Source organism: Schistocerca gregaria, chromosome X, assembly GCF_023897955.1.
Source record: "Schistocerca gregaria isolate iqSchGreg1 chromosome X, iqSchGreg1.2, whole genome shotgun sequence".
Taxonomy (NCBI): Eukaryota; Metazoa; Arthropoda; class Insecta; order Orthoptera; family Acrididae; genus Schistocerca; species Schistocerca gregaria.
The window spans coordinates 803,897,946-803,913,757 of NC_064931.1; the positions used below are offsets into that span (position 1 = coordinate 803,897,946).

The 15,812-nt window shown below is 40.5% G+C and overlaps 1 protein-coding gene across 3 annotated transcripts in view; it reads right to left on the bottom strand.

Moving 5' to 3' along the window:
• Positions 1-15,812, bottom strand: part of LOC126298607 (protein-serine O-palmitoleoyltransferase porcupine) — a 150,423-nt gene that overhangs the window by 127,516 nt on the left and 7,095 nt on the right. For 2 of the 3 annotated variants that reach the window (XM_049990008.1, XM_049990007.1), the window contains exons 2-3: positions 10,470-10,725; positions 10,188-10,389 (exon numbers count right to left, since the gene is read on the bottom strand). In XM_049990008.1, the coding sequence (XP_049845965.1) occupies positions 10,188-10,389; positions 10,470-10,701 (434 nt within the window). In that variant the 5' untranslated portion in view covers positions 10,702-10,725. Of the gene's footprint in view, positions 1-10,187; positions 10,390-10,469; positions 10,726-15,812 lie in introns of those variants that run through there. The other variant, XM_049990009.1, reaches the window with a different exon arrangement.

The following is a 15,812-nucleotide window of genomic DNA, read 5'->3' on the forward strand; positions in this document are numbered from 1 at the left end:
GTTTGTCTCGCAAAACTACATCTGATAATCATCCGTACGTGGTATGATGCTCTCATGGAGGAATGTCTAGCATACAATGGCATGAGGTCTTAGCAGATTTATAAACAGCACTGTCGTAGTCAATTTAGATCTCGTGAATGGTTTACAGAACTGCAGGAGACAAGGCCTCTCGTCACCCCTAACAATTTGTTGTGGAGGAATTTCAAAACATTCAGTGGTTTAATGCACTTTAATATTAGGTCTTTCAGAGATTAATTTATTAAGAAAGAGCAGACCCCGAAATAAAACAGTTTCATGAACATTTAAAATATGGTCCTCAGTGCTGAGTTCTGGCTGATTAAAAACACTTAACAGTTAAAGGTTGCACAAATCATGTCCTCAGATGAAAACTTAAAACTAGTCTGTTCTGTTCATTCTTGCAACATTCTGATAATCAGCTATATTGGCATTCTAAGGCTAGGTGAAGAATAGAATATCACAAAATCTTTCACAAACAGCAAACATTTAACAGGAAATCCATCTGTTGATTAGTATTGCAAATTATAATACACTTTAAAATATGTCTTTAGGGAAACAATCCTGTTAAATAGAACAGTCTGATGGGACACTGTAGACATGACAGTAAAATTAATGCTTTGGCATTAAGAGTCAAATATGAACTGACATGTATCCCCATAAGCCACATTCAGCAAGTTGGTAAACAATGTTACACCTCTGAATGGTGTTCTACATCTTTCCGAGGTAAAAAAAATAAAAATAAAAAACACTGATTAAATGAGTTTGACAGAAGAAGGTTTCTTGCATATCTATTTCCAATAGGCTTAATAATGTACGGTATGTTCTGGCTGAGAATAACGAATTATTTAGTAATAAAGGAGACAACTCACAGAAGGATACAAGTGCTGCGTCGTCAACAGGTATGTAAACTAAAGGTACAGAGATTAGCTTTGCTAGTTTTCAGAATGAAATTTCTCTCTAGTTTGTAGGAGAAACATAGCTCTTTCCTGGCCCATGGTGAGTGTACTGGGTCGAGGTGGAAGTGCAGGATGGGGTGGGGAGTGCAGGATGGGGTGGGGAGTGCAGGAAGGGGGTTGGAGAGAAGTGTCTAGTGGCTCAAGGGTGTGTGGGGAGCCATCTGTGGGCTAACTGGGGGTGCAGGTAGAGGGGGACAACGAGTTACCTTAGGTCTAAGGTCTAGGCAGGGAGGTTGAAGGAGAGAAGGATGTGCTGTATGGATAGCTCCCATCTGGGCAGCTCAGAAAAGCTGCTGGTGGTGGGAAGAATCCAGATGGCATGGGTTGTGAAGCAGACATTGAAATCTTGCATTTTGTCCTCTGCTGCAAGTTGTCCCACTGGGTAGTCAACCTTATTCTCCTCATTGACACAATCGTACCACTTGCCATATCCAAAGGCATTGTGTTTTGCCATCCTGCCTGTCTCAGTAAAGCGACATGAATGTTTGGTGAATGACCAATGGTATTACCATAACCCAGAACATTACAGCATGTGGTGTATGTGACAGTTGGTGTGTCCACTTGCCAACAAGCTAACCTAGGTGCATATAAATACTGGCTGCCAGGGTTTCGAACTGTCACTGAGTTGCCATCTGCTGTAGTGTGGGCTTCCACCATGAGGTTACCATCATAACAGTACCACTCGTCCAGGGGTCCAGTCACAGCACCTATGGGTCATGGGTTAAACTGAGGTCTTCTGAGCTGCTGGTCCACCAGGCTTGCACCATACACCGCAGCAATCCATCACCATGCCTTACCTCTGGCCGAGCCACCCCAGCAGCAGCTGACCCGGCACAACATTGCAAGCCAGGAATACTAGCCTCAGAAAGTCATCCCACCACTGAGTCAAGCTGGGCTTAGTGACTGCAGGCGATGTCTCACCCACACACCATGCCCCATGGACCAGGGGTTCAACAACCACTACCCATTGCCCGCCTGATGTGACAAGTCTTCTGTAATAAACCACTGGGAAACAAATAAGAGAGTCAATAGCCTTTGCGCTGTCACTGATGTGTAATGCCCACCTATCTCCACCAGTGAACCTCTGTGCCACTACAGTATAGATGTGATATGTAATTTTAATGACTACATGTTAATGTTGTTAGGAAGGAAATAATTGCTACTTTGTAATTTTGCAGGCTTCCACAGAAAGAGTCTGTTAACATAAAAGTTTTCTAGGAATAGTTCCATGCCATATTGCAAAACACCTATCATTATATAAAACCAATGTTTTGGCCACAGTTACAGTGGCCTCCTTCAGAGTCCACTCGTGTACTTTATGGTCCACAGTCCATCATATTTTGATGTGGTTCCTCTCCTGACCACGATATTAAGACACAATTAAAATTTCTGATATTATTAGTCTCACATGGAAAACTTTATTATGATTGATCTCCTATTGTGGAGAGAGTGGTTTCTGCTGTTTTCTGTTGCCCCGTACAGTGTATGTTGGATTGATAGTCGTCATGGAATGGGGTGTGGACTGTAATTTTCATCATATTAGTGTGGGTTGTGGAGTATAGGGGAGGGCATTGGATGATACACTAGTGTACAGAGTATATTGGAAGCTAACATATATGGACAGGTATTTACATGCTGAATTACACCACCACCCAGCACAGAAAAAATCAGTCATCAATTTGTGAACAATTTGCATGTGGCACCGAATGATGCTTACAATATAAGCTTAAAAAGTCTGAACAACGTTCTTGGCCTATGGTTACAACCCAAAACTGATCCACACAGCCACGGCAATGAAAAAAAGAATACACAACAGAACATCAACAAACCATAGCTAGCAGTACTCTTACATTACTTTAAATTTCTCACTGACCAATTACATGAACGCCTTAGCCAGTTTGATGCCTAGTGCACCTTTTACAGTGCTCCCAAGCTGCAGGATTTGTTAGGCTCCACCAAGGATAAGACAGATGCTCTGCACACTGCACATCATGTACAAGGTAGATTGTGAGTGTGGACAAGTCTACAGAAGCAAAACCAGCAGGCAAGTAGTAACATTCATCCTGGAGCAAGAGAGCTACATTTGACCTGGGCAGCACAACAAATTTTAATGGTCGAATATCAGAAAAGCAGCAGGAAAAAAAAAAAAACACTTTTGCAGTTGAAGTCGGTAGGGATAGTGGAATGCAAGATCAGAGATTCTACTGAAACGCTAAAACATTATAACAACACAAAAGAGAGGATGGCCTTAGTCTTGAAACATCCTTGCTGCAAACCTTCAGAACCCAACAGTCTATAGAAACAACTTCAAATTGAGTGCTACTGACAAGTAACTGCTACTGTGTGATGTCTGTACCGTTTGAGGAAATAAGAGTCCAGATCCCATTTGCTGATGGCTACCAATCATGGCACATACTGTAAGGAGCAGCAGACAACAGCAGATCCTCTCTCCTCCTACCAGAGGAAACCAATCACAATAAATTTTCCTGCACAAAACCAACAACAGTGTGCAACAGTGAATTTGCTAATGGGTGAAAACAACACAAGTTATGTAATAGGGTGCACTGATTCCAATTTCGCCATCAGAAATGTTGTAGGATGTCTACATTTAAAGTTATAGCTGGAGATCGTATGATACTAAAAGCCTGTGCATGGGTTAATATCTAGCTGCATCAACACACCATGTTTGATCTACGATTGTGTGTGTATTCTCAAGGTTACCCTGGTTCATGCTTCTGTGGAATGATAAGTGTGCAGTAGTAAAAAGAAACAGGCAGACTTGGACAAGTTCTAACTTGTCCACAAGCAACAGCATGCAGGCAGGTTCCAGTGTGTTCTTTAAAATTAGTTCCCATGCAATTTCCCCCGTTTGTCCATAACTCCGATTCGAATGTGACTAGAGAATAGTTTCTGCTATTCTGCGTTTTATTAATCAACAATCACAGTAACAGGCATTTAAGTGATTTTCTATAAGACAATTCAGTAATTCGGTATATGGTGATTCAATAAACGAAAGACGAATAGGCCAGTTGTGCAATTTGAACAGACTACTTTTGCTATATTTGTGGCAAGTATATGACATCCGACCAGTGCAAGAACATGACCAGAAAGTGGCATATAGCTTACAAACATTACTTCGATTGTGAAATCGGAGATCAAGCAAAATCCTGGGCTCCTCATCTCTTTTGCACCGTCTGCTACTTCAGCCTAACCCAGTCATTAAACAGTAAGTGAAATCTAATGACTTTTGCTGTTCCCATTATCTGATGGGAGCAGAATGATCACCACTCAAATTGTTATTTCTGCTTGGCCAACATTTCCAAGTACAGCAAGAACAAGAAGTCAAAAATTATGTATCCAGATTGTGTCTGCTCTATGCTCCAAGGCCTGTGACAAATGGCACAGATCACCCAGTACCAATTGCTCCTCCATCCGATGCAATGAGCAATGATGAAAGTGATACTGAAGGTAATGACAGTGATGCTGGAGCTATGGAATACATGCATGATCCCAACAATGGTATCGAAAAGTCACATATAATCAGCCAAGCTGAACTGGATGACCAGGTTCATGTTTTTTCCCTGTCAAAAGATAAGTCAGAACTACTGGTTTCCAGACTGAAGGAGTGGAACTTACTTGAGAGACGTGCAACAGTTGTACATTTTCGGCATCGCCACATGAAGTTTGTAGCATATTATGCTATTGAACATGGTGTTTGCTTCTATCATAATGTGACAGGACTCACAAAGGAACTAGATAACAAATACACTGCAGAAGAGTGGAAAATTTAATAACTCTAGCTCAAGTAGTCTCAAAGCTGCACTACTACACAATGGCAACCAGAAACCATCAATTCATATTGCTTATGCCATGGGAACGAAGGAAACTTATGAAACAATGAACACTCTCTTGATGATGAACAAGTACTCTGAGCATAACTGAAATATCTATGTTGATTTGAAGGTTGGAGTCGCCCAATTAGGATTGTAGACTGGGTATACAATGCACATGTGCTTTCTTTGCCTGTGGAAAAGTCAAGATGACAAGAATCATTACACAGTGAAAAGCTGGCCACCCAGAAATTTACCCGTAGTCAGACAGCACAACATTCAACATGTACTTCTCATAGATCATAATAAGATTTACCTACCTCCACTCCATATCAATCTGGGCCTCATGAAATAGTTTTTTGCAGTGATGGATAAAACAAAGTGTGGTTTTCAGTACCTAAAAGGCTAGTTTGGAAAGATGAAAACCGACACAAAATTGAAAGCAGGAATCTTCATTGGACCAGAAATACGAAAGTTGATTTGAGGTCCACAATTAAGGTTAGAGCTCACGGAATGAGAACTAGCAGCTTGGGATGTATTTGTGCTTGTAGTGCACAACTTTCTTGGGAACCACAGAGCAGACAACTATGCAGAAATTGTGGAAAACTTGCTGACAGCCTTCCAGCACCTCGGTTGCCAAATGCCATTAAAGATTCATTTCTTGCATTTGCATCTCACCTCTTTTTGTCAAACATGGGAGCTGTGAGTGACGAGCACAGTGAAAGATTCCACCAGAAGATGTCCACCACGGAAACAAGATATCAAGGCTGCTTCAATCTGAACATGACAAGGGATTACTGTGGTTTTTGCAGAGAGCAATGAAAGACGTTCACAGTTGGAAAGAAGCTCTACACACTTTCGAACCAAGCCATTGTCAATCTTAAAGCAACTATGTGTCCCTGACTCATTTCAGAGGGAAATAAACATTCATAATTCAATTTTTAATTATAATATTTAGTGTTTTCATCCCAAAGTATGCACATTAATTTCCCTAAAATTTCTCACATTCGCAATTCAACATAGTTAATAGCATTTTCCTTGATAACCATCACGTGTACATAACTTTTTTCCCTGGCGTGCCAGAGCTAATCTGACTGCAGTTCTGTATTCAGCATATATGAATTACTATAAGAAATGGATTATGTTTCATTGTGTTAAACTATTTTAAAATTGTAACATATGTCAACACTCAATAGAATATTAAGATGAAATAAAATCAACCCTGGACAACAAAATGCATCAGTAGTGCCAGAAGGAGGCCACTGTAACTGTGGCCAAAACTCCGGTTTGATTGGGGAACAGTCATTTTACAATATGATGAGGTACATAACCAGAAAACTTTTCTGTTAATCATTAATTTAGTTGTATACTTGGTATCACTCATTCAAGTTATGGGGATGGCACTCATTAAGTTCATCCATTACATACAATGATAGAAAGAAAATCCCAAAAACCAAGAAAGAGTTGTGCGACACAAACAGAAGTTGGAAGGTATGTGTCTACATCTGAAAGATGACTCCTATTCAAATAACTTGCCAGTCACATAAGAGTGGTAAGAGCAGCAGCTCTATGATGATGCAGTCCGCCCCCGGTAGCTGAGTGGTCAGCGTGACAGACTGTCAATCCTAAGGGCCCGGGTTTGATTCCCGGCTGGGTCGCAGATTTTCTCCACTCAGGGACTGGGTGTTGTGTTGTCCTAATCATCATCATTTCATCCCCATCGACGCGCAGGTCGCCGAAGTGGTGTCAAATCGAAAGACCTGCACCAGGCGAACAGTCTACCTGACGGGAGGCCCTAGCCACACGACATTTCATTTCATGATGATGCAAATCAAGTTGGCTTTACATATGCACTGTAACGGTCATTAATGTTAGTTACCTTTGAGATTGGACATAGTAAACTGATGTTAGTCAAGAATGCCTTTAAGATAACAAAGACACCATTATCAACAGCTCACTCACTTTGAACGAGATCATGTAATAGAGCTATGAGAAGCTGGATATTCCTTCTGTGATATTGCAGAAAGACTTAGCAGGAATGTAGCCACTGTACACGACTGCTGGCAGCAATGGTCACAGGAAGGTGTGGTTGCAAGAGGACTGGGCTCTAGATGGCATGTGGCACTACCAAGAGGGAAGGCCATCGGGTTCGACATATGGCAGTGGCACATTGCACTCCATCTGCAACAGCAGCAATTCAAGAGGTAGTTGGTACCACAGTGACTCAGTGAACTGTTATCTATTGGCTACTTCAAGAACAGCTCAGAGACAGATGTCTTGTAGTGTGCATTCCACTGACCCCAAGTCACCAGCATTTGCGACTTCAATGGTGCCACGCGAGACCTCATGGGTGGGGTGGGGGGGGGGTGGGGGGGGAGTGGAGGACTGTTGTGTTTTCTAATGAAAACCGGTTCTGTCCTGGTGCCAGTGACTGCTACAAGTAGCTTCAAAGGCGGCCGACGAGTGCCTGCAGAAAACCTGTTTGTGACCTAAACACACTGGACCTACATCTGAAGTTATGGTCTGGGGTGCAGTTTCGTATGACAGCAGCAGCAGCAGGATGTGGTTATCCCACACCTCCTGACTGCAAATCTGTACATTAGTCTGGTGATTTGACCTATTATGCTGCCATTCATGAACAGCACTGAAGGGGTGTTTACAAACACGATAACTCTCACACACGTACCACTGATGTAACACAACATGCTCTACAAAGTTTTGACATGTTTCCTTGGCCTGCTTGACCATCAGACCTGTCTCCATTTGAGCATGTATGGGACATCATTGGACGACAGCTTCAGTGTCATCCACAACCAGCATTAACTGTCACTGTACTGACTGACCAAGCGCAACAGGTATGGAACTTCATCCCACAAACTGACATTGGCACCAGTATGACACAATGCATGCACATTTGCATGCTTGCGTTCAACAATCTGTGGTTATACTGGTTATTAGTACCAGCATTCCTCATTTGCAATAGCTTTCTCACACCCACATTAACTTGTGAACTTCTTGAGCTACATAAACTTGTAAACTTGCAACATTAATCGTTTAAATATTGTATCTAGACCAATGTATTCCCTACATTACATTACTCAACATTAATCATTTCTTGGTGTTGGGACTTTTTTCCCCACCAGTGTAAATGAAAAGAGTAGTACAACTATAGTAGAACATTGCTTCTTAAGTCGATGGGAGGGGGTCTGGGGTGGGGGTACAGTGCTGTCGCCACTGAAGGAACACAATATTAGCAGTAAGATAACCTTGTGTAATGAGATGAAATAGTAGTTAATAGGATGTTTTGTTTTGTACATTCAGCAGTGGTTTTTTTCTATGACAGTTTTGAAGCGAATTCTGAACCTGCTGTTTGAGTCTGTTAAATGGACTTAGGTACAATTTCTTTTCACTTTATCTATTTGTTGTGCAGTTGTTCTTCCGGAAGGTAGTAGCTTGTTTTCCAGTTTATAGCTCATTCATTTCACAATTCATTCTAAATGAACACACTGACTATTAATTATTTACTCATTGGTCCTATGAAGACTTTTGTGATAAATCATAACATAGAGAGAGCAATGAATAGTCTGATAGTGGCACAACAGTGGCAGTCAAAACTGAACTCTTCAGCATCCTCTAGCAAAACTTCAGAAGAATATGATAAAGTCAGTGCAGTCAAACAAAAAAAAGTCACCAAGTAAAAATAAAATTACTTTTACGAGACGAAGTTTTAACTACTGAAATGTTAGATTATTCACTCTTTTCTTAGTTTTTGCAATTAAATTTAATGAGAATTTGGGAGCATAAAGCTGATTGTGTTAATAATAGGTTAATTTTGGCTTATGCACCATTATTAGTAAATAAGAAATTAGAGCTGGAATATTAGATTTTTAAACTTTTTCAGTGGTTTTGATATTTAAATTTAGGAAATTGTAAGTTTTATAACCAGTTTGATAGATTGGTTAAAACTTAAAAATCATCTGACGGCAGATCCACTGTGTTAAAAATTTTGTGTACAGTGTTACTCAGATCAAACTTTTGGTGGTACAGTAGAGTACCATTGCATGGTTTATATTGGTACCAGGCCAGCATTATGAGGGTCGTTGAAAGTAGCGACTATGAATTTTTCCACGTGAAAACTTCTAAGGCTTTTTAAATAAAACAAATGTTATTAACATTCTACATCTTTATTTTTTTGTAGCCTACATGATTTATTTCTCAACACAGTCACCCTGGCAATGACAACATTCCTTCCAACAAAAGACCAGGGTGTTGACACCATCACTGTAGAACCTCTGACTCTGTTGACGGGACCACAACCTCACCTCTGCTTGCACCACGTCATCACTATCAAACTGAAGGTGTCCTTTAAAATTCTGGAAACAGATGAAAATTGGATGGGGCCCAGTCAGGACTGTATGGAGAATGATCAGTGACAGTGAACCCAAGGCATTGGATTGTTGCATATGTTGCAGTGCTTGTGTGTGGTCTGGCATTGTCATGCTAAAGGAGAGGGTGCTCCATTTATGGATGAACTCTACTTAGCCTGTTAGTAGTAGCTGATGTAAGTTGCCGAATACTGCAGACTGGGTTGTTCGTGGCCCATAAATACAGTTGTTGAGTTGCCCAAAAGAAGACTACGACGTTGGCACGTATCTGATGGAGTGATGTTAGTTTAAAGTACTGAACCAGCTGAACATCTTTCTGACTAGTATTTGACATGGATCTGAACTGTTCTTTGAGGACTCCCATAAAAATGCATTTCAGTTGCCACAGTTTTGGGTTATTTACGCAAGCCAGTTCTTAAACTTTATACCTGAATCAGCTGAGCTGAAGCTGCAAATAATGTCGCCATACACACTGATGTCACAGCTGCTCATGACTCTGCAGTGTCTGCCTATGCCCAGGAACCACTGATGTACAGACTCATAGTGTGCACCTAATACATTGCTTAGTGGGGCATACTGACAACCCTCTGCTGCCTGCTTCATGTCCATTACAGTACTGCATTATGGATATTAGGAGATAACTTACACAATATGCTCTTCATTTATCAGCGTCTGCAGAGTTAGTAGCTTCCTAAAAGAAGTGTCGAATGACAAAAAAGCTGGTAGTGTAGCCTGATCACCTGACTTTTATTATAACCGTAAAGAACTGTGCTGTGAAATACTGTACTGTACATAAATCTTAATATAATTATGACACTTTGGATGTCAATCATCATTTGACTGCACCTAGATTTAGGCGCACTATGTGAGAGTGAAATAGTATATGAGAGAGAGAGCGCACAAGCAGGGCCAAAACAGATAAATGAATGAGCGAGCATTTGAAACAATTATTTTAAAAATCTTTCTTTTACTATTATGTTTCAGAAACTTCTACTTACCAGATAATGAGAAAACCAACTGAAACAACTCCCATGATTGGACCTCTATGCCTTTTCAAAAAACATGAGACAAGAAACAGCAGGAAATAGGCACCAGTAGCAAATCCTATTATGTAATACATGGTACTGTGGAAAAAGTGATGTAATATCACCAGACCAGTTCCAGCAGAAACAGAATGGCATACCAGTGCTGGAACCTTCACTGAAAATGTGATATATATTAGAATCAAATAAATGTACATAGTGAGGATTGTCAAGTGAAACATTTTCTTATAAACATACCCCACTGGGTCGAGGCACGGAAAAGAAAACACCAAAGTAATAATTTGCCTATGTGGTTCAGGCCATCTCTTAATGTAGGTTCAATACAGAGTTCTAGAAGTTCTGTAACTCTCACACTGTCTGTTCCATCATCTTCCTCATACCAAAGATGTGTGGATGGTACATACAAATCCTCATAAACTGGTGACATATCATCCATTTCGTCAACAAAATCATAGTCAAAATCATTCATGGTTTACTGTCCACTTCAATTAACCTGTTAAAACAAAAGAAAATCACTGCAGAAAACAGCAAGGAAAAAGTTAAAGCAACCTAATTATTTGAAGAAATTTTATTTGAATATTTTCATTAGCTTGGAGGTAACATTATTTCACTAGTGTCATCGCTCAAGATAGACTACACTACATATTCTGATTTAACTTCCCAACAAGGCCATTAGGTCCTAACAGAAAATTCTACCACTTCATCCCTTGCCACAATAAGAAAGTACTGCTAAATATTCCTGCTGTGTAAATTACCATAGGACAAGTTGGAATAAGAGCACCAACAGTGTAACATACACAATCATAAGTTACAGGATCATGTAACATATGATGGCATGAGAACTGCATAAGAAACATTTTACATAAAGAATTAGCTTCGGGAAAGATAAATAATGGAAATGCGTCACCATATAGTTGAGGCATTGAATGATTGATAGGAACAAAACTAAACAAGACTGAAACAACATACACATACAAAGACTGACTCTCTCTCTCTCTCTCTCTCTCTCTCTCTCTCTCTCTCTCTCTGCACAGCTACACTGTCACAGTGGACTAGTTGCACCAGTACTGCAGCTGGATTGGGTGAGAGGCTAAATCAGATAGAGTGGGTGAAGGGAGACAGTGTGAGTTGGGTATTGAGGGGAGAGATGGGGAGACAGGTAGTACATTTAGACAGAAAGATAACTGATTGCCGAGACAGGGAGTCAGGATGGTTACTGAATGGGAATGTGACACTGATGAGCTTTGTCTGATGCACAGTGAAGTGTGTTGTGTGTGGTGCACATTGACATGGAGGAGTGGAAAGGGAGAGGGAAATAGAACAAAGGACGAGAGAGACTGGAAAGGAGAGTGGCGGGACAGAATTGTGGGGAGCTGGGGACATGGTTGGAGATGGCTGGGGGACAGGATGTAGTGAGGATTGAAGATGAGGATATAATTGTGTGCCACAAACAAATCACCCTACCTAAACTAGACCGAGTTCACTGGTACCATGTCACTATCCCGTGCACTTGCTGATTCCTCTCAGCTACCAACCATACTCCTCTCTAACCCCCTTACCCGCACACGGCACCAATCTCCCATCATTCCCTCCACCTGGTATAACCCCTCATCCTAGTTGTGCTTCAGTGTCAGTAAAATTTAACTGGCTGGACAACACAGCTGTGGAGATGTATATGTATGTGTATGCATGTTGTACAAATAAACTTAAGAGTCTCATTATGCACCTATAGATCACTCAACACATCACATCAACAATATGGCAAGTTGCTACATGTACTACTCCCATTTTCAGCATGAATTTTCACTCTGCAGGGGAGTGTGTGCTGATTTGAAACTCCCTGCCTTATTAAAACTGTGAGTTGGACATGAGAAGATGATGTAATGGTGGAAGTAAAGCTGTGAGGGTGGATCCTGACCTGTGTTGGGATAGCTCAGTTGGTACAGCACTTGCCCACAAAAGGCAAATTCCCAGGTTTGATCCCCAGTCCAGCACACAATTTTAATCTGCCACGAAGTTTCACTGCTTCCATTATTTATATTCCATGGACATCCATTACTATAATAATGAGAAACATTTGTACAACATAGGTGTCACATTTTCTGAACACTTACCAAAAATAAACTTTAAGAAAAAATTCCCAGCAGTGTTTAGGACACGTTAAACACAATATAACTGATCTTGTGTGTCGATTTGTTTGTATGTACGTATGAGATGTGGATATATCAACTCACATAAAAAATGAAACTGTAAAGCACTGGCTGAAAGCTGAAGGCCAGTGTTCTTGGGATGCAAAAACAAAAACTGTCCAATACTATGGCAGTCTTCTAGACAAACTGAACGAAAAAATATGAAAGATGAGACCAGGCTTAAAAAGAAAAAAAACTGACTGTTTTGAAATACAAATTGTTGGAATATACACCACCCTCTTAATTCCATCTATTCACACATCGGAAGTAATTTGTGGCCTGAAAATTTTTCTAGCCAAATGCAGATGCTATGGCAGCTGTAGTGCATTTTCCAGAATTTCCTAAATCACACTTTGAAGACAGAACCTACTATTCAGAAAAATGATGGACTACATTTGTTGATCCACAAGAGCACTATATTGAAAAGTTGGAGTTTTTTAATGTAAAAACCAGAGTCCTTGACTGCCAGGCCAAAAACTCGGCATCTTGTCCCTGCATTTCCTCATTGAGCTAAAATATTCTCAAACTGTTGGCTATCTAAACACCTTACTGTGCATTAACCGACTGTATTTCTGTTTGTCATAAAGAGACTGTGGAGATATGAAAGAGTTTATGTCTCAGGACTGTAACTACATACTTCTGCAGGGTGGCCCTAACATTTCTTCTTACAAAAATGAGAGAGGAGGACACATTTCCCATATTGTCACAGGTACCATGGAATAGCTACCATTAAAATTCTGTAGAAATTTCATTGCAAAACAAAGTTAATGTGCAAAAACTTTACATGCTAGATAATGGTCACATTTCAGAGTATAACAACTTACTGATTCTGATGTCATGTACATTAGTAATTGTTACAGCGAAAGTTGCTGAGCCCACTCTTAAAGAGATCACTTTTCCCAATATAAATTATCAGTGACTACATCCTACAGCCCCCCCCCCTCCCCCCCACCCAAACAAATGACTCAAAATGCATACTCCTACACATTTAATGGTTGCGTTTCTTTCCAGTGACTGAGTGCCAATTGTGTAATCAAACAATAATTATTTTTTCCATCTATTTAGTCACATCTGTTTACGGTGCGAGTCAATTGTTAGTCCTTGAAGCAAGCACTTATGAAACTGGTCATCATTTGTCATCATAGTGATTATGGTCACGAAAGTTAATAAATCAGTCAAGAGGGATAAGAGAGGGTTTTGCTAGAAAGGGCAGATAAGCAGTTGTTAGCATCTGACTTAGACAATTAATTGCAGTCATTTAGTTCCAGAATGATGGACATAGAGGAATTATGCTTCAAGTTTAAACAGATTGTAATTCGTGATCTGGACAAGTATGCACCTAATAACTGTATTATGGATGGGAAAGAACCACTATGCTTTTACAACATAATTCGGAAAATGCTGTGGAAGCAAAGGCTGTTGCCTTCTCTATTCAAAAGGGGACATGCAAATGACAACAGGCAAAGACTGGTAGAGATTCATGCATCTGTGAAAAGATCTATGCACAAAGCACAGAACTACCACCATCATCATGCCTTTGCTAACCATCTGGCGCAGAACCCAAAAAAATTCTTGCCCTATGTAAAATCACTAAGTGGTTCTAAGGTTTTCATTCAGTCAGTCATTGATCAGTCTGGTTTGGCAGTAGAAGACAGCAAATGCAAGGCTGAAGTTTGAAATTACATATTTAAGAAATTGTTCATGCAGGAATATTGTACAAACGTACTGTTGTTTGACCATCGCACAGAGTCCCATACGGATAGCACAGTTATGAGCATCCATGGCGTAGAGAAACAGCTGAAAGAGTAAGTTGCCAGGTACGGATGGAATCCCCACACTCTTTTACAAAGAGTACCCTATGTCATTGGCTCCTTTCTTAGTTTGCAATTACTGCGAATCCCTCTACCAGTGCAAAAAGCCAAGTGATTTGAAAAAAGTGCAGGTGACTTCTACATATAAGAAGGGTAAAAGAACAGACCTGCAAAATTACAGACCAATATCCCAAACTTCGGTTTGCTGCAGAATTTTATAGCATATTCCGAGTTCAAATATAACGAATTTCCTACAGACTGGAAAGCTCATGTCCACAAAACAGCATGGCTTTAGAAAGTATCACTAGTGCGAAACTCAGGTTGCTCTTTTTTTTTTTTACACTATATACTGTGAACAATGGATGAAGGACATCAGGCAGATTCCACATTTCTACATTTCCAAAAAGCATTCAGCACGGTACACCAGTGCAGACTGTTAAAGATACGAGCATACAGAACAGGCTCCCAGATACGTGACTGGCTCGAAGACTCCTCAAGTAATAGAACCCAGTAGGTTGTCCTCAACAGTAAGTGTTCATTGGAGACAGCAGTAACATCAGGGGTGTCCGAGAGAAGTGTGATAGACCATTCCATTTACTATACACACAAACGATCTGGCAGGCAGTGTGGGCAGCAGTCTGTGATTATTCACTGATCATGCTTTAGTGTACACGGAGGTGTCAGAGATCAGTACTGTAGCATGAAACAAGATGAACTAGACAAAATTTCTAGTTGGTGTGATGAATGGCAGCTGGTTCTAAATGTAGAAAAATATAAGTTAATATGGACGAGAAGTGAAAACAACCAAAAATGTTCGAATACAGCATTAGTAGTGTCCCGATTGACACAGCCATGTTAATTTAAATACCTGAGTGTAACATTGTGAACCAATATGAAATGGAACGAGCATGTGAGAATTGTGGTAGGGAAGGCAAATTTTAGGGAACTGTGGTTCATTTGTAAAGGAGACCACATACAGGACACTGTACGATCTGTTCTTGAGTACTGCTCGAGCGTGTGGGATTCGCACCAGGTCGGATTGAAAGAAGACAAGAAACAAGTTCAGAGGTGAGCTGCTAGATCTGTTACTGGTAGATTCAATCAGCATGAAGTGTTACGGATACACTTTAGGAACTCAAGTGGGAATCCCTGGATGGAAGAAGATATTCATTTTGAAGAACACAACTGAGAAAGTTTAGGGAACCAGCATTTCAAGCTGGCTGTAGAACGATCCTACTGCTGCCAACATCCACTTCATGCAGCAACCATGAAATTAAGATATGAGAAATTAGAGCTCATACGGAGGCATATAAAGTCATTTTTCTCTCATCCTATCAGCAAGTGGAACAGGAAAGGAAATGACTAGTAGTGGTACACCATACCCTCCTGCATGCACCACGCAGTGGCTTTTGGAGTATGTAGGTTGGTAGGCGTAGTTGTACATGGCTCCCTTACAGATCATCCCGCATTAAGCTACAATTTTCTGGTGTTGCTAATTCTTGAAATACAACGATGTCAGCTGATAACACACCCTCATATAGCTTCCAGGGTTATCTACCTGATTATTGATAGAATCAGCC